The sequence below is a fragment of the Etheostoma cragini genome, chromosome 18 (genome assembly GCF_013103735.1).
Source record: "Etheostoma cragini isolate CJK2018 chromosome 18, CSU_Ecrag_1.0, whole genome shotgun sequence".
NCBI classification, from domain to species: Eukaryota; Metazoa; Chordata; class Actinopteri; order Perciformes; family Percidae; genus Etheostoma; species Etheostoma cragini.
In genome coordinates this window covers 8652229-8680156 of record NC_048424.1, presented here as the reverse complement: position 1 = coordinate 8680156, position 27928 = coordinate 8652229, and the positions used below count along the sequence as shown (strand labels likewise).

The following is a 27928-nucleotide window of genomic DNA, read 5'->3' as shown; positions in this document are numbered from 1 at the left end:
AACTTCAGCTCAATTTACATTGCCAAATTTCTACAGAAACGATTACTTACCATGTCAACTTTTACAACAGCGTCAGACATCTATGATGGGGGTGTTTCATAAAACAACACACAAGGGTTTGTTACACAGTGGATGACGCAGGTAGGAATGGCTCATGTACACAGGCAGGAAAAAAATCTGGACAAAAAGCAGTGCTACTACTTACATATATAAACACACACGTTTTACAAGGCAATGCTTGACAGTGCATAAACTCAAAGAATAGCTTACAGCATCTAACTTGACAACCGTGTCCATCTTTCGGACCGAAGGCTCTGCGTCCATGTTGACGATGATGTCACCTGCGGGGCGAGAGAGGGTGCGAGAGGAAAGGCTGGGTGAGGAGCGAGGCTGGAAGCCGCCATTGGTAAGGACCATGTAGCCATTCATTAGCTTAGCTGGAGGGTGGGCGAAGTGCAAAGACAGCAGGCGGCAGGAGAAGACAGGACAGCCAAGGACATGCGAGAGAGGAAAAAAAGATAACATATGGAGAGAAGACAAAGGTATGAAAAGTTGGTCAGGGCAGAAAGCAAGCAGAGAAATCAGGAAAGTGAATAAAGAATGAACGCTCATTCTTTAGTGACCAGAGACCTGATTGACCAAAGACCTAAATCAGAAGTACTTTATTTTAATTCTTAATTTGTTTTACCCTTCCTTGAAGTACGGTACATAATCCTGTTATTGTCTACCCCTTCCAGGAAGTTTTGCAACTGGCATTTCAAAGGTTAAAACAAAGTCTAAAAATGATTTGCAAACATTATTTCAGACATGTTTGGTTCCTTCCCAAGACTATTTAGCAGAGCCACTGTCACTGTGTTCCAAGCTTAACGCTGCCCAAAACGATTGTGATTGGTCTAAATAAAAGCAAACAACCCAGAGCGTTTTTTCCCCGATCCAAGAATGCAGTATATGGGGTTTAGCCGGATCTTACTCACAATAATATAATTGTCACTGGAGAGATCATCCATGAATGGTCAAGCACAACCGTTGGGTTTGTAAAATAAAATGAATAAAATCAAGTATGCATACAAGTAGGGGCTGAGCTAAAGGTAAAGCTGCTTATCGTAATTTCTGAAAATGCTAATATTTTAAAACTGCTAGTTTTTCCAAACCTGAAAAATAAAAACAAAAGACACCTAAATAGCTACTGAGCATGCGTTTGTTTCCCCTTAGTAAAAGCAGGAAAAAGGAGACACTCCCAGGATGAAAAAGTAAAAGAATCTCTGCATGTCTTGATCATTTTGCTGAATTTTTTTTTTCAACAAGTGGACTGAGAAAACTGTGAATGCATTTTGGCTTGAAGCCCTTATCAGAACCAACTTGCTAACACAAATATGGTTAATATCATCCTGCACTTGAGTGTAAGCACCTGCAGTGGCCCAGTTGTTGGAGGTCTTGTCTGGGGTGCTGTAAATGAAACGTCTCAGGCTGGTGACAGCATGGGACCCAACCAAGATGTAACGGCCAAATGCCCGGCAGTCCACCACCCTGATGTTAAGTGGGGGGTGGAGGAGTTCATTCTCTGGAAGGTCCTGTGAACAAAATAAAGACAAGGCACAACAAGGCAATAAGTTTGTTTTTAAGTTAAGTGAAGACAACTACAAGTCCATCCATCCATCTTCATCCGCTTATCCGGTATTGGATTGCGGGGGAAGCAGCTCCAGCAGGGGACCCCAACCTTCCTTTTCCTGCGCCACATTAACCACCTCCAACTGGGGGATCCCGAGGTCTTCCCAAAGCAGGTTGGAGATATAATCCCTCCACCTAGTCTTGGGTCTTCCTCAAAGCCTCCTCCCAGCTGGATGTGCCTGGAACACCTCCCTAGGGAGGCGCCCAGGAGGCATCATTACCAGACGCCCAAACCCCCTCAACTGGCTCCTTTCGACACGAAGGAGCAGCGGCTCTACTCCGAGCTCTTCTTGGATGACTGAGCTTCTCATCCTATCTCTAAGGGAGACGCCAGCCACCCTCCTGAGGAAACCCATATCGGCCGCTTGTACCCTTGATCTCGTTCTTTTGGTCATAACCCAGCCTTCATGACAATAGGTGAGGCTAAGAACGAAAACTGTCCGGTTGATCAAGAGATTTGCCTTATGGATTAGCTCTCTTTTTGTCACAACGGTGCGATAAATTGAATGTAATACCGCACCTGCTGCACCTATTCTCTGACCAATCTCCCGTTCCATTGTCCCCTCACTTGCGAACAAGACCCCAAGGTATTCAAACTCCTTCAATTGGGGGAAAGACTCATTCCCTACCTGAAGAAGGCACTCCATTGGTTTAATGCTGAGAACCATGGCCTCAGATTTAGAGGTGCTGATGATCATCCCATCTGCTTTACACTTGAATCAACCTTCTTCTCAGCACCTTGGAGTAGACTTTACCAGGGAGGCTAAGAAGTGTGATACCTCTGTAACTGGCACACACCCTCTGGTCCCCTTTTTTGAAAAGGGAAACCCCCACCCAGTCTGACACTCCTTAGGGCCTAATGAGGAGGATGAGTTGGAGTTGAGGAGGTCTGGGACATAGCCTAAGGCTTAGGCACTGTCCCAGACCTCCACGCAATGTTGAAGAGGCGTAACAACCAAGAAAGCCCTTCCACACCCAGAGCTTTCAACATTTCTGGACCTATCTTATCAATCCCTGGGGCTTTGCCACCGTGGAGTTGTACTTTTACCAGGGAAATTGACGACAATCCCCCATCATCCTCCAGCTCTGCCTTTTCCAAGGAGGGCATATTAGCTGGATTTAGGAGTTCCTCAAAGTGCTCCTTCCACTGCCCTATTACCTCCTCGGTTGAGGTCAACAGCATCCCATCCGTACTGTACACAGCTTTGATGATTCCCCGCAACCACAAGTTTTATGTTTTCTTCAAGAAATTAGATATTTTTGGACTCAAAATTCAACACTGTAATAATCTAAATATCAGCTCAACAGCTGTACTTACCACCTCAAACCATTTAACTAGGATGCTGAAGTTGGGGTTTTTCTTGTAGTTCTGGATGAGGACAGACTGCACACCTCTACCTGCACACTCTATGTCCACACGGGGCCGATCCACCTGAGCCAGGTTAATCCTTTTCAGGTCCCTTAAACCCCAGAACAAAACCTGAACCAGAGAAAAAACAGCAGTTAAAGGAAGGGGATCTTTAGAGATCGAAAATGGAGCTGGTGGTTAAAATCTCACCTCTATGCGGTAGCGACTCAAGACGGGTCGGATGCCCAATGGCACAGGCAAAATGGGTCCACGCTCCGTGTCTGTCGGCCCTTCAAGGGAAGGAAGATCGGCTATCCCCCCTTGACCGACCTAATAAAGGAGGAGAGTTGGGAGGTAAACGTGACAGTAACAGGATGCAATGCTTTTGTGTTTTATGTATTGTGGTACAGTATGAGCACCATACCAAATTTATTTTATACAATCCTAATATTTGTATTGCATATTTATTTTCTTGCTGGGTCAACTTTGAGGGAGTGCAGGGAAGGCAGAGGTTAATTTCACGGTGGTAGAGATAAAAGTGTTACCAAAGAGTAAGACAAAGTGAGATGAAACGAGAGAAAGCAGAAAAAGAGCACCTTTATTTGAGGAACAGCAAAGTTATGGACAGCAATCAGAGCTCGCCTAATCGCCTCCACATCAAAAGGTATCTGCAGGCAACAGGTGAAGGCACAAGAAGAAAAAGGGAAAATAGATTTTTCACAGGAGAAAGGAGAAAGATGTTAGAGTGTAGAAAATAAGGGAGATACAAATATTTAAAGAAGGTAAAGGCACAGCTAAAGAGAAAGATATAAGAGACATGTTTTGAATGATTGGAAGATAAAAAGAAACCTTCTTTTGTTATTTTTTTCCATGATCTTTCGTGCATGCTCCACATCTAGTAAGGTACCTTGTTGAGATTTTGACCCCTACTAGCGCTATGGAGAAGTGCTTTTATGTGCGGGTCCCTGCTTTGTGTGTACTGTGCCAGCGTGCACATGAAGGTTTCTTCAAACATTTTTTTTATTATAGCTCGTGATGCAAACACCAAGAAAGGCAGTGACAGAGGAGACTGTTAAAACATACAGATGTAAACATGTAAAAATAGATACAATAGAAATTTACAATCTTTCTTTCTAATTTCTCCTGTTCTCTTTACTACAGCCAAAACAAACTGTAGAGCAGTGGCATGCAATCTCATTAAGGAGACACTATGGAGTTGCATGTGTGTGTGCATTCATATATAAAAGTTTTTAATAATTTGTGTGTGTTAATGTATGTGTATGTGTGTGCATACATATGTAGAATCTTTTTTTTTAAATTTGTATGCATTTATGTATGTACAGTATGTGCATGAATATGTTACCTGCAGCAGTTCAAAGGCAGCCAGCAGTTCCCCGGCAGTGCTGTTCCCTCTGTAAATCTGGTAGTACTCCAGCTGGGGTGGGAACCTCGGGGGGCCGTAGTGCTCTTCACACATCTTGATGGTGGGCTTCGCAAATGCCCGACCTATGAATTCTGCCTTGCCCTGAACACCACATTGTAACAGCAGGCAGTCGAGACAGTCAGGGGACAAGGGAAGGGAGTTAGACACTGGTGCGGGGGTGTAGTTACCACAGCATCCACTTGGTGTCAGCATTGGTCAAAGTGGCGGAAGGTTTAAAAAATGTGGAAGTTGAGAAGGAGAGCATGTAAACAGCAAAACTTGACCTAAGACTACAGTGTAATACAACAAAAAGGTGAGTATCCTAGATATCTACATCGGATTAATGTTGTTCAACATTTTTTTGGTTGAGAGGCAGATTCTCCACAATGCACCCATGCTACTAGAACAAACACCAAAGCTCCTGCAGCAACTGCTGTTACAGGGGAGGGGGGGCTAGGTGAACCAAACAATTCATGCTACATCAGCTACCAGCTATTAGAATTTCAAATTCAACACAGTCTCTACAGTATTAATGCTTTCACACTCTATTTAGTCAGGACAGCGTGAGCAAGACCAGTATAAATGTGAAGGACAGGGTGGAGTGAAACATAGGCGGAAAGTGTCAGAACATGAGGGAAGGAGAATCAAAGCACTTTGTGTTATTATTATTAGCCCAAACTAAATGGTTTAAAACAACAGAGAAAAAAAGCAGCATGTTGCATCCATTCCTTCAAATACAGTAGATCAAAAACCTACCACAGTGTCCTGGTCAAAGATTTCAACAACAATGATTGGAGGGTCGTCTCTCAGCTCGCTGGCCTCACCAAACAGCTCAACATCATCAAACACCAGCAGCTGGTCCCAGGTAGGACAAAGAGTCTCACTCAGGACCTGCAGCACACACATGTCAACTCAGTTAAGTCATACATGATACAAACATTCGTTGAGTTCACACACACAAATATTCATGGTCCTACCTCAGTAACCTGGCTGTGTGTGGAGAAGAAAACCCGAGCAAAAGGATCTGAAAGGCCACTGCTGTCAGCAGCAAACAGACTGCGGGCCTGGTACATGTGTGCTCTCAGCTGAAACACCTGCTTCACTGTTGGAGACACACACAAACGCAAACACCGACAGACAGACAGAAAAAGACCGAGACCGAGACAGACAGACACAGACACACACACACACACACACACACACACACACACACACACACACACACACACACACACACACAAACTCCCCTATATTGGCAATCTTATATTGAAGTTATACAAGTGAACAACAAAGTGAAGGGCAACAATGAAAGTCAAATCTCAACTTCTGAGTGAGTTTGTTTACGTGTTTCGCCTCTAATTGATTTTAGAGTTAACACTTAAAGGTAAATACTTTGCATCAATAAAAAATAAAGCTACTTAAATAATTAATTTAAACTTTTATATCCAAGAGCTTACTGTTGTAGACGAGGCTGACGGGGGGGACAGAGTGAAGACAGGGGCCCATTTTAGCGGATTTAATCTCATCAAAACCGTTAGGCAGACCGCTTAGAAAGTCCTTCCTTTGTTTGTTGAGGCCGAGCCACAGATACAACTCCAGCTTAGCTTGTACTGTCCAGCCTGCAGGGCCAAATCCCTTTTTACCAGGCAGCTGTGGGCACAGATAACAACAGCAGTGGAATGAGCAATTATGAACAAGTCAATAAAAATAACACAGTAGAGAAAAAGATGGTACTGCTACATATTCTTTGGTATCATTGCAGCACCTTAATCATTAGGCAGACAATGGTGCAACATGGCTCAAACCATAAATAGTCATTGATTTCCAACCACATCTCTCGGCAGCTGTCAAAGATTTACAAGCCTATTTACCATCCTACTATAGTAGGATGGATGGATGGATGGACTATAGTAGTAGTCAATACTGTATCCTTTATATTGGCTTTTCACCAGTACTTATCTCACAACCACGTTATATTGAGACAAGGTAACAGTATTTGAGCAGGAGAAATTGAGTGTACCTTGAGGAAGACAGCTTTGACTTTGCCGCAGTCTTTTCCTGTTTCCTCATCCACTATGGAGTAGAGAATGTCTTTGGAAGGAATCCGGGCGTAGGCAATGCGCTTGTTGTTGCTCATCATCCAGATAAAAACATCTGGGATGCTGTGCTGAGGCTAGACAAAATGGACTGATTGATGGGTGATCAGCACTCTCCTTATTCCAGGTTATTTTATAATAACTTATGATATGTACCTTTACTTAGTGTACAATGTTTATATACTGTATATGGATTCTTAATTATTATTTCCATGCACTCATTCTGTGTTAGGCCACTTATAGAAGAAGTTTTGTACCTCGTCTGCAAGGAAACGGAGCCTCTGCAGGAAGTTCTGCACCAGCTTGAGTTTGTCTTTGATTGTGTTTTTCTTCACCTGAGTTCGGATCTGCTTGGCCTGCTGGCCCATGCTGTCCTGCAGGATGAGAGATGATGAAAAACATCATAGCTGATGGCCGATTTATTTTCAATTCAACTAACTGCATGAGTAGATTTTTTTTCAATTATGAAAAACTGTTTAGTTCCAAGATACTTTTGTTTTAAGACTATACAGAAATTACAGACACTAAAACATCTTGCTATTTTCAAATGTTATGTAGTCCCTAAACATCCATGACTTTTCCCACCAGTTTTTTGGTAAAACAAGTTTGTTTTTTTCTACAATACTTATGCTTTCCCTTTCAGTTTTCACATTCCCTCACAAACAGTGGCATAGTGCTGCTACAGGCAAGTATGCAATAAAGCAATTTCCTTTCTTTTTTAGTATGCACAACTGTACTTCTCAGGCATATACCTGTTCAAATAGACTGTATATTAATGGACAAAGCCTCCGGTTTGGCAAAGTGCTGCAAATGCGGAAGTGCATTGAACCTGCATTCAATCTGAATTGCAGCAGAGGGCAACACATGGGGTTCAAAAAAGTGGTCAGTTTCTGTATGACTATGAGAAAGTGACCCACTTCTCACTTGATTTATTACCTCAGTTAAGATTTTCATGACGAGTTTATGGTCTCAATTGCTAGTTTTAAGTGTTCTGCAACACAGAATGATGTTCATTTTTTGAATTATGGAATTGTTGATTCTAAAATCGGTGATAAAGCAGGGGGTGTTTTAGGGCATTGCTATGATGTAATTGCCAGTGAAAGTGTGTAACGTAACATGGCTCTTCGCTCACTCCTTACAAACCAATGGGTGACGTCATACAGGCTCTGTCCACACATTTTACAGTCAATGGTTTAAAATGTATTCCAAAAAAGAATTTCCTTGTGTGCCCTTTCAGGCACTCCATAGGATTTACTACTAAGATGCAAGGATTATAGACTGAACCATGTAGATTAATGACAGCTTTCATCACATGCCTCTTCCTTCCTTCCTTCTCTTTTTGAGAAAAATAAATCATACCATCTCTCTCATGCAGGACTTGAGCCGTTCTCGATCCAATTTGGTTCGGCCTGCCTGGTTCACATCCTTGTTAGCCAGAGTCACAAACCGACTGGAATTAACCAGAAGATAAAGAGGATAAAACATGAAAGTGGCTTGACTCTATACATATTATTACACTCTGTATTTAAATGATTTATATTCTTCTATCAATTTCGCCATGACTGTGTTTAAGAGTTGTCTTAGTGCAGAGAGCTGCTGTCTGCAGTAGTTTCTGGGTTGTTGATGAAGTGTGATGAAGTAGTCTTAAATGGGCATGTTTCAGAAGTTTCAAACAGTATTAATTGCGAAACCTAGAGAGCACTACATACTGTAGGTCTTACAGCTGCTTAACAGTTTTCAGCTTCAGGAGAACCTCTCCGTATTTTTGAACTGACAACTGAGTCCCAATGTTAGTTTAATACAAGACCATGACAAATGATTATTATTATGTAGCTTGCCTGCAACCAACGCTGAGCTCCTCCAGCACTCCCCTGAGTCTGCGTTCTGGAAAAGCCTTTTCCGTCTTAATGATCTCCTGAACATCATTCAAACCCTCTTCCTGTACAGACACAAAAAATACTCAAGCTTAGGAGAGAATTAGTTGTTAGAACTCATCAGGTTTCTATTCAAATGCCCCTTATTTACATACACATACTACTGTCTTATATAGTATACTCAAACCGTATCTATAGACATACGCGCCTTTCAGCTACCAGCTCTTTACATAGACACATGGCTGACGAGACAGAAATGTAACTGTAGGTGACGTAGTTGATAATGTACTGTATATTTGATAAAAAAACAACTTAACATCATTTACATCCCTTATCCGGTATGTCTTCTCCTCTTTGATTAACTGTGTGATTTGTTATTAGGAGTGATTGGTTTCCTTTACTTCCCATCTTTTCAGCAATTATCAGCATGGTTCTGGGGTGACAATATTGGTCTAACTAAAATATCTCAACAACTGCTGAATGGATTGCCATGAACATTTGTACATTTGTATTTGTCCATGGTCCCCATATGATCAATCCTATTGATTTATATGATCCCCTGACAGTTCCTGTAGCACCATCATGAGGTTGACATTTGTGGATCTGAGTGAAATATCTCAACAGCTTTCAGAAGGATTGCCATACATCTGGGTCCGGATTAAATTGTGATTACTTTTTTGATCCTCTGACTTTTCACTTAGCTCCATCAACAGGTCAAAATTTGAATTGGAATACTGTAATTTGGCTTGTGTTTAGATACCTGCAAAACTGACAATCCCAACCTCAGCTGTACTATGCATCTAGTGCTAATTAATGTTTGCCTGGTTACACACTTGAAAAAAAGATGGTAAAATCTACATGTAATCCTACACATCCTTATGTTAGCATTGCCATTGTGAGCATGTTGATGTTAGCATTTAGTTCAAAGCACCGCTGTGCCTGAGTAGAGCCTAACAAAGCTGCTAGCAAGACTAAGTTTAGCCATTAACTAACGGCTACTGAGTTAAGCTGATCCTGCCACCTGAGCCAATCTTTGCCCCTTTTGCACGGGAAGAAAGGTATACTGACCAGCTTGTCAGCGATCTTGTCCATCATGTTGGAGTTGTAAAGTCGTCTTCTCTGGTCCTGCCACCAGCTTTTGATGTAGACACATGGCTTCTTTTCAAAGTAGGGAAGATGGAAGTAATTCCTGTAAAATACAAACAAAATTACTTGGTCCACAGTCTAAAACCTTAAATTGTTACACATTAAACTAAATGTTTACTTTATAACTTGAATGTGTAAAGCCTTGTGCAGCTACCCTCATAACACAGCTAATCCTGGCCCCCTGGCTGGCGTTCATTTTAATATCTGTGATAATTGTGAAGCACTTAAAAGTTAATCAGTTAAAAAGGGCTAGTCTTGGCTTTTATTACATTGTAATTACATCAGCAATATATCAGAAATTGCTTTTTAAGCATCTTTGACCATGCCCCTGTAACCCTCAACCCCTGACCTGTCAGTGATGACGGGCTTCATTGGAGGAGTGGAGGAAACAGAGACCAGGTCCCCGTCCTCGTCCGCCTCGTCCTCACTGGAGTTCTGTATGAGATCGCTCTCCTCTTCCTCATTTTCCCCATCTTTCTTCTTCTTCTTTGCCGACAGAGGCTTGCTTACACCATCTATCTGGTTTCCATAGTTACCTGTAAGCAAGCAGAACATTCCACATTGTTTTGGAGTATGCTCTGTCACGGTAGCTATTCATGATAGACACTGTCACATCTGTCTATTAAATTGTACATGTGTGGTGTGCAAGTCCATTTCAAAAAGATGAAGAAAAGGTTAATTTACCTATTGTGATTTCAAAACTTATCGCTTTGTCACCGATCTTCCTGTCGATCATGGTTGCCTCCAGGAAGGAACCAAAGAGGAAGAACTCGTCTATTTTCCCAGTGGCGCTCTAGTGGAGTGAGAAGGAGAAGCGCAACAAAGAAAATGTGAAACATATTATTGGATATAGCATTCATTTTATTGTAGAACCAGTGGAACTGCATCTGCTCTTTTCTATAATTTATTACAGAGATTAAATCTACCTGACTCCTTTCTGAATTAGTGAGCCACTTTATTTTACATTTGTAGGTGTACATATTTCACCACGTTTTCTTCCCTATGATACTCGAAATTATTTAATGTGGTTGGTATTAAAATATAAAATATTAATCAATACTTATTACTCTTTAAAAAAGTATTTGCTTTGTTTATTACAATGCCACCCTGGTAGTCAATACACAAAACGCATTTTGATTTGTGTTATAGATGACAAACAATGAATAAACCTAATCGGGATTTACATATTCCAGTTTACAGCATATCTTTGATTAAGGTAGCAATCTGTCTCTCCTTTAAAGCAAAGCATGAATAACTGAGGTTCCCAGGGGACACATTTACACAATCAACAGCCAAGAGGTCCAATAGCTGGCAAGATTTCCCTGAAGCAAAGCAGCTAATGTGTCCGATTTCCCTGATGAGCAGTTACCTACACATGTAGTGGGTCAGGAGGTCAGGAGTGTTACAACAACATGTTCTAATGGATCACAGGTCAGGATAACAGCTTTTCTTTTTTTGTTTTCAGTGAAGTCGAAGGGGCATTTTTTTGATGGAATTTGACAGTATAAGTATTATAGTACAATAGTATTTCTATAAGTTATGAATACTTCCAACACATATAATAATATCCTTTAACAGATACACCACAAAGACTCCAAAACCCAGTTAGCTGTGTCTGCGGTCAGGTCTTCTCACCTCTGAAATGTTGGATACGCCCTCCACCTGCACCTCAGTGGAGCTCATGAGTTCAGGGGAAGTGGTGTCCAGGATCTCCACAGCGATGGAAAGCAGGAGACGGGCTCTGAAGGACACACCTTCTCCAAGACCATCATTCAGGTCTTGGTGCTCGTCCATCAGGGTGTACTGACGGGTGGAACCGTACATGTTGGCCCAAGCTGGACCCAAGGTGGGCAGGAACCCTGGAGAAGGAAAAGTGAAGAAAAAAGAAAAGTCTGTAGGAGATGACCTGATAATCTACAAGAATCCTTTTTCTTCGACAATTCTATATAAGGTATTTATAGTATCTACATTTAGTGCATTAAACAAGAGATCTTCCCACCCCTGCCCAACAAATCACAAACAAACAAACCAAAATCCATACAGCGCGCAAATCATTAACATATTTGCCTTTGACAGTTTCATAGACTTTATCGGGGATTAGAGTCCATATATCCATCCAGACCACATACAAATGTTTGATCTGATAAGTCAAAAATGTCTGATGAGTCATGATGGAAATCCGTGATCATACTCTCTGTTATTTATAAAAAGAAACTCCAGCCCAAATGTGTGGACTTTTCCCAGGAAACACCTGCTAAAGTTTCCAACCTAACACTATGACACAGTTTGATAATTCCTTATGCAACTCATTCAGAATATTATTTATAGCGGATCTTGTACTTTGGTTTAATATATGCTAATATATGTATTGATTGAAAGTCAATTTGAATGTATTCCACTGAAGCCATTATCAAAGGGTCAGGTGGGTCATGGTTTGATTCCACATACAGTAAAATATTAACTCTTCTCACTAACTAATTAATGTACTTGATAACTAATCAGACAAATGTTGTGTTTTCACCTACCTTTGTCACCTTCATTTGATATCTTGCGCAGGTCAACAAAGTGGGTTCCTATGGAGACGTCGTTGACCTTATCCGAGTCTCGTATCTGGACCTTCATGCGTTTGCAGAGTGGAGGGAAGAGCTCAGTGAACACAATCTGCTCGTTCCAGATCGGTTCATAACTGCTCTTCTGGACTGAAGTCTTCCCCTGGGGACACATGAAGGAGTCAAACACTCAAGTAGCCGGTATTAGGTAAAAATACATTTGCAGTGGTCAATTACATTGTTCTAGTCATTATGCAGAAGTATAGTCGTTTCCACTGTTGTTTTATTGCTATTATTAACTTTGAAGAAGCTTTTCTAGTTCATAGGTTCCTTCTGACCATGCACAATTAAAATCACACTGTGTTCAACTGGAGCAATAATTGTCCCTTGGAGAGTAATACCACCTCTAGAAACTAGCAAAGAATAAAAGATTGCAGGATGTAGAGGAAGTTACTTTCTGCCCAGCAAATTGCACTTGAACGTAGGGGTCCACCAGGTCTCGGTTCTCTCCTATAAAGGCCTTCTTGACATTAGCCATGATACTGGTGTTCATTTTAGGAAGTCCCTCCGCACGGTAGATCTTCACATAAAACCTCGCCCACTGCCTCTCTACGGGGATGCCCTCAGGGAGCAGGAGGTTTCTAGAAACAAACAGTAGCACAAAAAACCCATTCAGAGATAGGCTTGTGGAGTTATTGATTATCTATAAGCAAACGTACAGCTTGTGGAATAAGCATTCCCAACATATTGGGGTGATGTTTTTGAGGATGTCCAATAATCCTCGCAAGTATAACATAGATTTATTATATAAGGGTATTTAGTATTATCATATAATTATTTACCAACTAAAATAAATATCTGATATGAACAAAATTATGCAGAAAACCCTTTTAAAATGTCCATGTTATGGAATAATTTGCACATACACTGTAATATTTGCTAGCTTCCACTAGTAAAATTAAAATTTAGTTGGCCAAAGTGTTTCTCCTAATTGCATTCAATGTGAAACACATAATCCATAACAGCTTATTACCCCTCTATGTCATCTTCATCGGTCTCGTTGGCCTTGTGTGGGGTCTTGATGTTGTCACCCTTCCCGACCACAGCGATGTCACACTTCACATATCCTTTACACCCCGCTGTTATGTCTTCAGGATCAGATAGGATGGCCCACTTGTGGTAAAACTGATGTTCTAAGGTAGATGCCAATCGATTAGTTAATAACCAACAGCTTTTTTTTAAATCCAGTCTCACTTAAAAATGAAGAAACCAAAAAATGTATTTTCCTTTTCAAATAGACTATGCATGTATGTTATTAGATGTATTTTACCAGGCTGAGAGTAAACAGTCCCCACATCCATCTTGAAGGTTCCCACCAATGTCCCACTTCGAAGAAGATTTTTAGAGTGAATGACCTACGCACACAGAGTTGTGAATGAAATATTAAAACGAAGAGCAAACTCTCAAAGAAATGGGGTGGTAACGGTTTGTTTAGCGGTACTGCAATGTGTACTTTTGGGGTAGGGATTACTTACGGAGAGCTTGATAATCTTGTCAAACATGACTTCAGGAGGGATGTGGAAGTCAAAGACAAAATACTGCAGAGAGTAGAGGAAAAAAGGCTTGCCCATTAAAATGTATTCCCTTAAACTACTGGATAACACATTCTTCTTACAGACTTGGTGTGGGAATGAAATGTGCAAGGTAACTTTGAAGTTCAGAAGATATCAGTGCAGAGTTCATCTAAGGGAACTGAGGGAATGAACACAAACATCAACTAGTCAACTTCACAGGAGATCAGCTTATGTTGTAGCCATATCACAGATTTAGCCCCTCAAACTTTCAGTTCTGATCAGGCAATGATGAGTGGCTTAAAAAAAGAGGCTGATTTCAAGTTCTGTCATACCTCTTCTGTAGGTGTCTCCAAGAGTCAATGTATTGGTACAGCAGCCTACAAATTTCAGATTTTTCTTATGATATCATTTTGCAGTTGCTCTATTTTAATGTTGTTCATGTTTTTTGACAATAGAGACAAAGAAAAACACAAGGCACTTGTTCTCCCACTTCAAGGACAGCCACACTCTACAGAACTGTACATCATTGACTTTGCTGCAGGCAACATCCCAATCATGGACCCATTATCAGACAACAAGCAGAGTGACAAGGACAAGGGTGATACATTGGGGTGAGATTATATTTCTCATAATGATGTAGTTTTTGCAATAGTGTAGTATAGTGTATTTTCCCACTTCAACTGATTACAGATGATTACTCTTGAGAAGTGTGAAGCTATCTGAAACAGCAAAGACTCTGAACAAACTGAAGGGTCTGGAAACGAGGAGAGAGAGTGTGAAGTACTTTTATCTTGACTTTGTCTCTCCACAGGGGATTTTAAGACAAACAGAAGGAATCAATAGCAGACAAACTGTCACTTCCTTTCCCTGTAGGACACAGCCCAGAAGCTGACCTCTGCCTGACCCTAACCACTACCAACAATTCATACCAAGATAGGTTATCTGCTGTCCAGTAACATTTAGAAATGGCAGACCATCAATAAGAGCCCTGACAGCCTCTACACAGCATTTTACTTTGTGCATGTTCCCAGAAATCTGATTGGCTGAAGAACAGGAAAAAGACCGATGTCTTCATGTTGAGAAACACCTGCTCTAACAATGTAAATACAGCAATGTAGATACATTTACTGTATAATCACACCAATTATCTTGGTGGTTTTATCTTATACAACCTAGGTTTTCACAATTATTTTGTTTATTTACATTAACAAATACTACTAAAAGCATTAATTGTGATTACTGTTGGAGTATATTTAATGTATTTATTTATTGGCATCAGTTAACATGTCTGATGTTGTCATGTTGCATAGCAGAGACAAAGGGAAACTGACATTCAGAGGTAAAAAGAAAGTTTAAAAAAAATCCATAAAAAGGTGACAATTGCCTTCTTGCAGTGTGAATTTTTGAAGCCGAAAGGGTCTAACCTCATTGTAGTACGGGCAGTTGGTGGACTCCTTCATGGATGTGTACTTCTTGTCATCTCCAATCTCCACACATACAACAGGGTCCATGTTGAGGCCTATCAGCTGCCGGGCCTCAATCACTGTGATGTTGATCTGATGGTAGATATTAGCAAATTCGATATGACTTCGGAAGCTAAAACAAGCTGACTTTCATCCAACAGTGAGTTTACCAGCAGCAACTATGCAGTAATTACCCTGAGGACAATTCAAAGGCAAAAAGAAACAACCAAATTGATCTTTCACAAACTAATGGTTATGATTCCAGACAGTGAGGGCTTCTACCAGATTACACTTCCTCATCCTGTGTTTACTCGTACATCTCCCGCGGCTAAATCATTGTGCCATTTGCTGGACAAACTTGATCTGAGATAAGTTTCTACATCCAAGTAATATATCCCTCTGGTTTAATTAGTCATTAGATAATGCAACAAAGAAGAGAAAGATAAAAAGCGAGGAAAAGTCTGCAGTCTAAAATTATACCAGGATTTCAGTCTGGTACATAAACAAGTTTATGGTTCATACATATATTATTTCATGAATACATTTAATGCATTCATATTGTTAAATAAAAAAGGCCAAGGAAAATAGGAAATGTGCCAGCTTTGAAGGATTGTTACACTGTGTCTACAATTATTCCTTTCCTCCTTTTACTTCATTAGTGGTAAACTATTTAGTATAGCCACAGCAGGCAAACAGCCATGAGTATAAAAAGAAACCCTTGCATCACCACATATACAGTACACAGACATACATATGTATATATAGTAATATTGTCATCTCTCTCGGCGGCATGAAGGCAAAGATGTGTAGTTCCCATCGCACACATATGAAATACAAATGGTAAAAAATAAAACATCACATTTTTAAAAAAGACTCAGGAGAAATGCACAAACACATCAATGAACCTGCACACAATTGTATGTGCAGATATGCAGGTAGAAATGCATATAAATGTTTATACACACACACACACACACACACACACACACACACACAGACACACACACACACACAAACACACACAAACACACCTGATAATCCACTGGGCGTCCAGAGCCTGGCTCCATCTTGATATCTGGCTTCGACCTGAAGATACACAAAACAACTGGTGATTGTATTCTCCTGTACTCCAACAGAGAAACACTGAGGTTGCACATGATGATCACAAACTTAATTCTAAGGTGGAATCTTAATCTTTTCCACCTTCCCAACTTGCCTCAAATTATCCTGCAGCATCAGCAGTTTGAGATGTACGGCGGTGACTGAGACCATGATGTGTATTAATATACTTCTCTACCATGTGGGTGCATGCATGCCTCAGTGTTTAAAACAAAAATGAGACCTTTTATTGGAGACGTTGGTGGTGACAGCGGTGACAGAGGCCAGAGAGATCGTGTCTGGGTCCATTGCTCCAGCAAGACGCACGGCCTTCCTGTCCAGGTCCTCCATGTCCAGGACTGCTGGCTCATCTGAACAAAAATGGCACAAGGGTAACACCACCAGAAGCAACCAAAAATGTATTATTGGTACAACCACAGCCCTTTCTGCTAATGACAACAGTAAGATCACGTTTCTATGAAACTTGTGGGGTGTTAACATTCTTAAAATTTAAAACAAATAGGCTGATTCCACTACTTTTTAAATCCTATGTTTAAATATGTCACCATTTTATTTTTGATTTCTGGCTATGACCCTAAATATTACAGGCCATTATTTATTATCACTTGTTGTCTACATTTGCTTCAACATGTACTTGCCCTCCTGGTAACTTGCTAGATTTGGGTAAAAATAAACAGAAAAGATGAATAACTAGTTTTGGGCCTTATCTTCTATCTTGAGTGATATTTTACCTCCTCTCTTGTGATCGTCCTTAGAGCTCTTGATCTTGCCGAGCTTCATGGCTGAGAAAACTCCCTTCCCTGCTCTGGTGAAGGAGATAAAGACAGATGGGAGGAGAAGTAGGGAACTTATAACATGAAAGCAATCTTTCTCATACTTGTCTCCATGAGTTCACTCTCCATCAGTAGACTCAGACCCACAGGAGAAATTGAGTAACATTAGGACTGAACTTGACTTTAGCAGAAATTCCCATGGCCCACTTCTGCACATAATTTTAATGCAACCCAACACCATAACTTATATCATGGACATCTTTGTAACTCGGTTAGACATTTAACTCCAGGGGATGTAATCGCCCTCCAACCCTGCTCCCCACCAATTCTCCAAAACCTCAATCACAAAACAAGAGTATCCGGTGTCTCCACATTGATATTATCTGGATCACATGACACCACAACAACAAAGAGCTTTTGATGTCGTCAGCGAGACGACAAATGAGGGGCCTTAATAATTAAAAATGATTGTAACCGTCCAGTATGCTGCGGATATGGATAGATGTCAGGAAATTAATGAATAGGAAGGTTTTCCTTTTGTTTCTTCAAGCATTCAGAGTTGAGTGTATCAGAGTTCAATTTCTGCTTTGATCTTTCCAACGTTATTCTAGAGGCAACCTTCCACCTCATTTCATGGAATATGAAAACTGGATGGTTTTACAACTCATTTGAGTGCCAAGAATGATTAAAAGTCTGTACTTAAAGTCTGATTAAAATAAAGTTAAGACGTTTTTTTAGTCAAATCAAATCAAGGCCAATCACACTTGAAATTGTGCTCCTAGGATTCTCAGCCTGTCAGGTCTACAGTATGACACAAAGCACAGTTTGACCGGTGTGTTTCCAGACCATGTGCACATTTTTCGATTATCAGTGCATGCATGAAAAAAAAAGAAAATTCTTTGAAAAATATCTATTAACACTGAAACAATTAAATAACTACATTTAAAGTAGTAATTTAAAAAGTCACGTTGGACTCAACATTTTATAGACTAGACAATTAAATCAACTAGTTGGAAAAACAATTTACTGATAATTTAATTGCTGTGAGTTGATCATTCTAAAATCAGATGTTCCAGTAATCCAGTCGACCTCCTCGTTTCATTCAATCTATAATTTAACAATAAGGTACCAAAAATAAAAGACACACACACAAAATGTGTTTCATACATACCACATGAAAGACACCACTGTTCCTACCCAACTCCTGAGAGCTCAGATTACCATAAATGTGCCTCAACAAAATTCCTCCCCGAGCTTTCTTCTATTTGAACTATGTTTTTCATATTCTTTTTCACCTGTCAAGTACAGATCCTCCAGACCAGTCAGGCAAGATGGGAGTTGGTCAGATGAGTGAATGATGCAGGAGAGAGAAGGGGCGGGAGAGAGGGAGGGAGAACAAGGTGGATGTACATGGCTGAAGACAGAGAGAGGAGGTAGTCTTCTTTGTCAAAGTCAGCAGCTTTGTACACCAAACATCAAACTTAAAAAGTTTTTAGCACTAAAACAATGCTATGCTACTCCCGCCTTTGCTTCTGAGAGAGAATAAACACACAAGATCACGGTTCTATCAGAAAAACGTAAACATAGATTGTCATGTGAACAGGCAGAAGGCCAAGAAGTTACAGCAGGTAAAGATCTGCTGCGTCTCTGCCAGCAGTAAAAAGTGCATCTCTGCACAAGACATTGGTTTCCAATCAAAAAAGAGAGGCGACTCAAAAGAAAATTCTGGAAGAAAAACCAATCAGCTACCAAATATATTCAGTTATTTGTCTTTTGCCATCTTCACTCTCTTTTCCTTTCCTATTCTGAGCCAAGTTAAGAGTGAATCCAACAAGAACAACATCAGAGCTTTAAGCTGGAAGCCACATCTGAGTTTAAAATGAGATCCTTCATCCTTCTATTCAGATTTAACAACAAAAAATCTATCCTTCAAAGATATCAGTGAGAAGGAAAATACTGTTCACTAGTGGGGTTTCCAATTGGACTATATGGAAGTATGCAAATTCACAATTTGCAGGTAAAACTCCCAAAATGTCAAACTTTAAAAGGACATAGAGAGATTTGGACTTGTCTGTGAAGTTGAAGTAGATAATCAAAGAAGCCATTCTAACTATAATTTTCTTTCTCTTTCCTTTTTTTCCCCCTTTGATCTGAAATAAAGACCATTAATGCAACAGTGACTAAACTGCAACCTCTAAGCACTGCACATCAACCAACTGGCAGACCAAAGCCAGATGTTGCAGATTAAAAAGCTAAGAACTCTTTGTGCTTAAAGCAAACAATGTACTGTACTGTATGGGTGGGTGTGCGATACTCAATAATACATAAGAGCATGAATAAATGACCTCATTACACGTGTAAATTGCAGACAAGATGAATGCTATAACTGAAGCAGAATTATTCCCAAGGTTATGTGCCAGTACCTGGCGGCTTGTTTTTCATCTCCTCAATAAAACAGGGGTTTAAAACTGTGCATCAAAGATTTTATTCTCACAATTATGAAACAATTTTTAATGTACATGTCAAGAAGTAAGTAGCCGAAGATGAGTGTGTAAATTGCAGTTAACCCCCAGAGACCTGGCTTTGAACTTGCTGCAGACAGTCCAACATGAACATATCTGTAGGTCTAAACAAGTGGTAGATATGCCCTTTGATAAGAGGCTACTGTTCTGCTGCCATCAGTTGGTGCTACAGTAGCAACCATGGATGCATAATAAATACTGTATACAGCGTTGGAGGCGGAGTCCGGTTCAGTTGCTCAGTCAAAATGTCAGAACAAAAGAATGGGAAAAACACAAAAACCTCCCAGTATTCCGACTCGGGAATAGTTGCACATTATTCCATCTACTTTTGCAGTTATGTATTTGGAGTGGTACTTAAACAGCTGAACAAAAAGTATTTAGCTCATTATCATTCATGTTTTTGTGTTTTACCTAATAACATTTTCAAAGTTTTTTGAATTTGAATTGCTTGAATTAAAAATTTCAATGGCAAACTCCTTTATTGGGAGTGTGTGTGGCTGGCTGCATGGCTGTGCACCTGCTCCCATAGTGAGGGCTTAAGAGTTACATTGAATGATATGCTCAATGCTGTTTAATTGTTTAATGTGTTTTATCCATACCCAGAACGTTTTTCTAAATGTGTATTGTCAAAGTTGTGACAACAACAATTTGCAAGTTTTCATGTGGAAGATAAAAAAAGACCCTGCCAGCGATCAATAAATAATTGACATATACTGTCTGTACGTTCAGCTCTGGGTACTCTGCTGAATGGAGCTCAGTGACATCCTCACACCCTACACACCTGATTCTTTCTCTCTCACATACCTAAATTGGATGCACATATTTTGGTGCTTCCAGGATCCACTGGACTGGAGCCAGACAAAGATCGATGCTACCTAATATCACAGTTGAATGAAACTCTCACTAAAGCCCAACTCTCTATCCTAAAACGTTATTGAATGCTCTGCAGTCCTTTTGCTCTCTCTCTCTCTCTCTCTCTCTCTCTCTCTCTCTCTCTCTCTCTCTCTCTCTCTCTCTCTCAATATTTTCTTTCCTTGGCAGATTTTTTACTCTGCTGCTCAAAGCATGATGTAATGGTTTTCGATTGTTACACTTTGACTGTAGTGAGACCTCTACTACTATGTGGCAACAATAGATAAAATGGAACATCAATATTTTTTTATCCCAGATGGTTTTTCTTCTCAAATGATTATGCGCAGCTGCTTCATTTGCCTATAAGAAAGGTAATTGTTACATTTATTGATATTATTTGCTTGTGATCTTGCAAAATTCACATATTTAGAAGCAAATGCAAGTTTAATGCCCTGCAACCTTAAAAGTGCTCGCATCGCCTACACAGTGCACACAAAACATAAAAAATGGATTTGGGCTTATTTTGTGTGCATTTATCTGTAGAATAAACACACTTACACCGTTATTTACTGTGTGTGAATGATACATCATTTACACAATTTACACAATGCAGACAAAGAAGAAAGAAAAGAAGAATAATGGTGGAAGGAAAATGAAGGACAACGACCATTTCCTATGAACACACAGTACTTTTTAAATTTTAATATTCACTCCAAATAGCACTCTTGCATTTTTTACTCTGCCATTGCATCAACTGGGCTGGTTAAAAATACACTTTTAGTCAGACTACTTTGAAGGTTTTAAGAGACAAAGTGTTCCTTTTTTCGTTCAACATGCCCGCTCACTTCTAAGGGATTCCAAAGACATTCCCTTTTATGTAATCTTGTAAACAATGATTTCTAATTAAAACATCGGATTCTAAATCCTATCTGGGACAAACACACATGCAGGTGATACAGTAACTGGGATTTACCCCAAGAGGCATGTCTTCATTTCGTCATCGAATGCTCCCACATCAAGGATTGGAACAGAAAAATAACAATGAGGGGAGGATCCACCTCTACACAGGGATCAAATTCACACACTGTCCTATCACATGAGCCAAGAACAAGAATTACTGCAAACCACGAGAGCAGACCTGAGAAACACAAAACAGTTCATGGAGAGAACACAGCTTCACAAGATGTGAGAAATCAAAAATTCAAAAGACAACTGCTTCAATCCAGCATCTGCCTCTGCAGAGGGAAACAATACATCCTTCAGATAATTTAAAACCTAACATGAAGTTAAATAATAGGTGATAATGAAAAATCACATTTTTACTGATTTCCTTTTCATGCCACTCATTGCCAAGTTTTAGACAGAAATGGATTATGTAAAGCTTTATCTGTAATGGCAGTGTGTCAGCAAAATGTGTCGTCTCACTGATGTGAAGATTTGCTGACAAGGATTTCCTGTACATTTGAAAGCTGACGGCTTGCAGAGTGTACAACGAATGCATAGAGGTCTTATCTGGCAACATAAGTGAAAACACCTGTGCGGAAAGGGCCTCTTACAACCTAAGACCGAAAAAAATCTAAATCTATATCTAAGATGAATATATCTGTATAAGTATATCATGAATCTGTATTAGCTGACATGTCTGTTGTAATGAATGTTTCCACAGGGAGTCAGTGCTGCAATGAGCAGATCCACTGAGATAAAGACGAGTGAGATAAAAGGCCTCGCAACACCTGCACCACAGCGCTGTGTGATGACATATTATCACTATGTGACGCCAGAGCTGTCTTTGAAGACGCAGCAATTTACACTGATGGACCAATGAACCACACACTTGGCAAAAAAACGTAATAAATAAATGAACACTTGTTTCAGTAAATTATCCTTTCAACAGAAGCTTTGCCTGGGCTGTCTCCTTTGAGTGCCGATTTAATGTTATGCAAATTAATCATGCATATTAAAAGAGTTTGAATAAACACAATGACTATTTACAGCAATGTGCTTCAGTGAGGCTATACCAAATAATTCATGAATAGTTTTATAAGAAAAACAAAATCCTGTCCTGTTAGCCTGTTGCCCATTTTATCTCATTGCCCCCCCCCCCTTTCCCATCCCCTAGTATTTGATGTCCACAGATCAAATGACAATCAGAGCTTAAGTCCATACTCTTTACGTCTGGCACTTGTGCTCCTTCGCATGCACTATTCAGCAGATCTGCTACACTGGCAGTAAAACCACACTGAGGCGGATTTACTACTAGGAATAACAAAACTCTTGCAAAGCATTGTGGTATTGCAGATAGCACAAAATGCGTCAAAGGTACCGCCATAAATCATTCTGCAGGACCAGAGACGATGTAAAAGCTGCAGAAAGGAGAAGTGGTAGTAGTGAGCTAGTCAATTCTGGGTGCAATTTAACTTCATCAAGGGGATAAGCAGGAAGCAATGTGCCTTAATAAGCCACCTACACTCCCTTGCAGCCATCCTGTACAGTTATAATGAAATTGAATTCCCAATAAAAACACCAACGAGCACAAGCTCTCCTGTAAGCAGCATGCATGACCTTTTATGCTGCAGTTGAAATGTTAAAAATAGAAAGAAGTAGAACATGCTACTTGTACCATGTACTGTATATACAATTCTTCTGTTAATTATTCTTCCACTCTGCATTTTAGGAATATAACATAACTCCTGTTCTCTCAAAGTGTCAGAATGCCTTCTGGCAGCTGATTGCAATTTCTTATTTAATGTTCTGCGATTAAAATATTACCAGGAAAGGACACGTTACTCCCCAGGATGTTGTCAGATGTGTTTGACTCAATGAAAACAATTACTGATGAGGTGATATTGTTCAGAGTTGTGCATTAAAAGAGAAGGTAAAACAGACACACAAAACCACAAACCCAAAAGGTAGGAAATACACCTTGAGGCTAAACTTTTTCCAAAAGGTTCCCTGGTTATAATCTCCTTGTATTGTCAAACAAACAAACAAAAGGGAGGCTAGCTCGCCCCTCTCTCCTCCTAGTCCCATCCCCTCCCCCTCCCTTCTGTGCTTCCTGAAACAGTCAGAACGTGCGGTGTGGAAGACAGCGGATAGTAAGGACATGTTTGCTTTTTGTGACAACAAATGTTGTAGCCTAAAAAACGCGTACATTGTCTAGAGCACCTTTAACACTTCTTTACCATTATAAGAACAATTGGCCACAGAGTGCCAGAATTCAGGACACAATAAAACACCTTTAAAGAGTTTAAATCTGAAAACGTCTCAACCCGAAATAAACTGAATAGCTGGTATTTCGGACTATATAGGGGTTTAAATGAGAAGTGGCGAGGCTATTAACATTTTTCCACAAGCCCATCAGTCTGACCAACACAGATGTGAGGTGGAATAGAGGTGGATTTGTTGGCAAGGATAGGAGTTAGTTAGTAATTCTCAGCAACTTGCAACACCTTTTCAGACGAAAGCCCTACGGCGGCCCTTACCAAGTGTGACTGACAGCTCTGTGCAACCACGGCAACTAGATGACAGGTGCCCTCGACAAGCAGAAAGGACTGAGGGCTTGTTCACCTGAAGAAAGGTGAGGAAATGCAATGAAATTTAATACACCAGTTTTAGATGTGTGAGTTTGGTTACTTTTATTCCAGCTTTTTAGAATATTTTTTTGTACTTTCGTTTTTCTTTGTTGACCAAATTCAAATCCACTATCTGTTGTATAACACCCATGGGACGCTCCGAAACTTAGATTAGTGAAACTTTCTTGTTTTCCTCTGGCTCACATCAACAGACCCTGAGAAGTTTCTAATGCAATGCTGTAAGACGCAGTGCAACTTCGCCGTTCACTGTCAACAAACAAACAAACATAAAATCATGCACCCAACAGCATTCAGCCTCAGACATACACAATCTTTCACACGGCCACTAAACATGCAGTATAATGATGGGTTTAGGGTTTTTTGGCTGTGCAGATTGTCTTAGTAGAAATCGATACCCCCTACAGATATTTTTACTATTGAACAAAAACACGACTAACAAACCACAGAGGAAGATCACGTAACAGTGTAGTGCTGTGGGGCAGAGAGTCTTCAAGTTTTTCATACTAAATCTGTACAACCTTGTACAGCCTGGGATTACTTGTCTTTTTATTATTAACTAACATATGCAATGTATTATAAACTGTATAAACAGGCCTTGCAACTTTAGCTGTTGACAAAATTGTAAGTGACAAGCAAGGTTCACATCCACCAAGTGCAAATGAAATCCATTTATCATTTTTAACCCCAGTGCTGGTGAAAACATTGTAGAGAAAAGTATCCTCTGTTTTAACATTGCCTTTTAAGATACATTATTTCTGGACACTTTAAAGAGTACTTGAACAATTAAGGATCTTCCAGGCTAAAGTGGAGATATAATCTCTCCGCCTAGTCTTGGGTCCTCCCCGAGGCCTTTTCCAATCACCTCCCTAGCGAGGTGTTCCAATCTCCCTCTCCATTGTCACCTCACTCACGAACAAGACCCCAAGGTATTTATCCTCCTTCACCTTGGGTAAGGACTCATTCCTCAGACTCATGCCTGGAGTAGGCACTCCATCGGTTTCCGATTTAGCCTTATACCATTGTGTTACTCACAATGGACAGTTAAAAATAAAATAAAAATTGAAAATCTTTCTAGAAGAAACAGAGATATTGTTATATTGATGTTCCATTCCGCACTTCTTCTGGTGCTGACTGACTTCAGCCCCAACCATTACTAAAATAACTTGAGGCAATTGATCAGACTTCCTGCAGCTCCCTCTGGAGCCACAAAAGGCTTTACACAACTTTTGCACATATGCAGTAGTACTACACAACACCTGTAAACATACTTTGATGTGAAAATTGGTGGAGTCCCTCTTTAATTTGAGTACCTTTGATGTGCCAAATTTAAAATGTAATTATCAAATGTTTAAAAATAACTTTGCATCAAACACTTTGTTTTCTTCATAACCTTCTAACTGCACTGCTTAGTTAATTAAAACCTTGCACAAACATTGACCACAGCCACGTCTGCATACTATACTAACACTAAATCTGCTCTTAATTGGGGTTTTGGGCATCAGTGTCAGGCCACTATATTCTTTGGTGGGTCTGCCCATTGCACAGAACCCCACGTTTTCCCCTTCATAAAAGTGACAGCAAGAAGCCTCATCAATTTGTGAGAAAATGTCAACCGCAACACTTTATTTTCTCACCCATGTGTGCCTCAGTAGCACCATTACTGTTAACAATCTCTTAAAACCTGAAATGCATTATTCAAACAACAATTCTTGTTTTTAGTTCGGGAAAGTCATCAAATTAATTTTTTGGGGGGCAAATCAACAGCATTTCACAACCTGATTCACTGTGACCTAAAGTACTCGAGTTTTCATGAAGATAGTTTGTGTGTTTGACTTACTTCCTGAAGGTGGGTATGGATCCCTGTAAGGACCGTCCGGGAGACGTGCCCGACCCGTGGCTTTGTCCTGACAGCAGGCTGTCTGTTTCAAAGGCAAACATCCCGTCACGGTCATCAGGAACATCCAGGAACTCCCCGTCGCTCCACACTCCCACTGTGCCATCCATCGATTGGTATCTAATCTCTATGGTAACGCTGGTCTGAAAACAGAACAAAGGCAGATGAAAATGAACATTTATTATCATCATATTTAATACGCCTTCCATTCTATACACAGTGCTGTTATTTAACTTTAAAGCATTTGGTGAAAAGATCATTCACCTTCCGCCTGCTTTTGATCTGCACATTATCTCTGAACCAAAATCTGATCAAAGGACTCTGTGACGTGTCATATTTAGGAACTCCTACAATGCCAAACATTTTAAGCACAATTAATGTCCCTGAGCCTAAAATAATTTGTTTGTCAGTGCAACTTTAGTGATCCCACACATTTTCATCTAGCACTATCATCACGTCAAAATAGAAATTTGAACTTTGGTTTATGACCTAATACCTAATACCTGCAACTAATGACTTCTCTTTCACCAATTTTTTTGTATTACAAATACAAAATTTATCAGCTTGTTTACAGACACCAGAATACAGCATGTTTAGTAAGCACTATATGTCCACATGCTTTCCTACACTTATAAAACGCAATTCAATGTGGAAGTTATCCAAGTATTCAGTATATGTTACTCAGATTGAGTAACGTATGTTACAAAATTACAGTTTGTGGCATGTTTTCTGTATTCTGTAAAAAATATATTTTGAAAGCATACTTCCCAATGATGCCCTTGTTATTATTAATAGGCTATAAAAGGAATCTGACAGATCAAAAACATAGTTATTCTTTATCCTGGGTTGATGTACACTACCGGTCAAAAGTTTGGGGTCACTCACAGATTTCCATTGGACTCCATTATAGACAGAATCCCAGCTGAGATCAGTTGCCTTGTTTTTTTTTAACCTGGGAAGCAGTTTCCAGATTACATTATTTGCTTACATAATTGCAAAAGGGTTGTTTAATGTTTTCTTAGTTAGTTTCTTAAAATAACATCAGATTAGTAAACAAAATGTGCCTTTGGAACATCGGATGAATGGTTGCTGATAATGGGAAATGTAGATATTTCATTAAAGATCAGCCACCCACTCAGATCAGCTGGTATCCTGTCTATAATGGAGTGGAATGGAAATTTGTAACTGACCCCAAACTTTTGACCGGTAGTGTATATTATATATGTATGCATTTTGTTTGTCTACAAATGTTTGGGGTTTGTGGTTTTCAACTCAAGATGGCCTGGTGTATCCGCTACCTTTCTTCCTGACCTCAACAGGGAGTAAATGCTATTCTCCAGGTGGTTTGGATTTGTCATGACTGTCCTAGCCTTATTCTTGCAGCGCCTGGTGTGTATATCCTTTAAGCACGGTAGGGCGCTGCCTATTGTATGTTCAACACAACACAAAGGTAACACCCCACCCACTGTGGCACTGTGACGGGATATTTATAAAACTGTATAAAGAGAGTCCTGGACTCTTTCTGTGAAAGAGTCCAGTATAAAACAGTCAACACCTTATCTAAAGCACTGTATTTAATTGTGTTTAGAAAAAGATCTCAGTATAGACAACAAACTTTGACAGTGCTATAAATCATCTTTTCTATCTAGTATTTGCCGAGGGAATTCAGATTGAAAGTGAGTGTTAATTTAAACCAGGCGAGAAACAGTGGTGACACTGTAGTTTGTCTTTGGTGTCTTCTGGGGAGTTGTGTTTGGACAAATATGATCCTCCTATCAATGACCTCATCTTTATTACGGAGCAGCCAATTTATTTTGCTGACAAAGATGGATGATGAGAAAATATACTGTGGGCTGTCATTCCCCTTTCTCCTTCCATGTTGCTCTCTCTTTCTTGGATCTTTGTAAGGCAATTACTGTAGTCCACCACAAGTTTAATTTGTCACTATGGCAACCACACTAGCGCAGTTGTAGGTAAGGTGTTCAGAGGTCGGATTTACTTTCTTCATACAGGAATGTAGACTACTGAAATTCT

At 40.0% G+C, this 27928-nt stretch overlaps 1 protein-coding gene across 15 annotated transcripts in view; it reads right to left on the bottom strand.

Moving 5' to 3' along the window:
- Nucleotides 1-27928, bottom strand: part of otofa (otoferlin a) — a 70443-nt gene that overhangs the window by 11996 nt on the left and 30519 nt on the right. For 5 of the 15 annotated variants that reach the window (XM_034900159.1, XM_034900155.1, XM_034900157.1 and 2 more), the window contains exons 5-32: nucleotides 25838-26037; nucleotides 16992-17065; nucleotides 16484-16610; nucleotides 16173-16227; nucleotides 15103-15234; nucleotides 13640-13702; nucleotides 13435-13519; nucleotides 13138-13297; nucleotides 12559-12745; nucleotides 12081-12267; nucleotides 11191-11414; nucleotides 10240-10348; nucleotides 9905-10091; nucleotides 9478-9598; nucleotides 8374-8474; nucleotides 7895-7985; nucleotides 6793-6909; nucleotides 6460-6612; nucleotides 5897-6089; nucleotides 5417-5541; nucleotides 5196-5330; nucleotides 4380-4541; nucleotides 3613-3684; nucleotides 3227-3346; nucleotides 2987-3148; nucleotides 1409-1571; nucleotides 271-437; nucleotides 51-80 (exon numbers count right to left, since the gene is read on the bottom strand). In XM_034900159.1, coding sequence (XP_034756050.1) covers nucleotides 51-80; nucleotides 271-437; nucleotides 1409-1571; nucleotides 2987-3148; nucleotides 3227-3346; nucleotides 3613-3684; nucleotides 4380-4541; nucleotides 5196-5330; nucleotides 5417-5541; nucleotides 5897-6089; nucleotides 6460-6612; nucleotides 6793-6909; nucleotides 7895-7985; nucleotides 8374-8474; nucleotides 9478-9598; nucleotides 9905-10091; nucleotides 10240-10348; nucleotides 11191-11414; nucleotides 12081-12267; nucleotides 12559-12745; nucleotides 13138-13297; nucleotides 13435-13519; nucleotides 13640-13702; nucleotides 15103-15234; nucleotides 16173-16227; nucleotides 16484-16610; nucleotides 16992-17065; nucleotides 25838-26037 — 3702 coding nt within the window. The remainder of the gene's footprint in view (nucleotides 1-50; nucleotides 81-270; nucleotides 438-1408; nucleotides 1572-2986; nucleotides 3149-3226; nucleotides 3347-3612; nucleotides 3685-4379; nucleotides 4542-5195; nucleotides 5331-5416; nucleotides 5542-5896; nucleotides 6090-6459; nucleotides 6613-6792; nucleotides 6910-7894; nucleotides 7986-8373; nucleotides 8475-9477; nucleotides 9599-9904; nucleotides 10092-10239; nucleotides 10349-11190; nucleotides 11415-12080; nucleotides 12268-12558; nucleotides 12746-13137; nucleotides 13298-13434; nucleotides 13520-13639; nucleotides 13703-15102; nucleotides 15235-16172; nucleotides 16228-16483; nucleotides 16611-16991; nucleotides 17066-25837; nucleotides 26038-27928) is intronic. The other 10 variants (XM_034900168.1, XM_034900170.1, XM_034900167.1 and 7 more) reach the window with 6 other exon arrangements.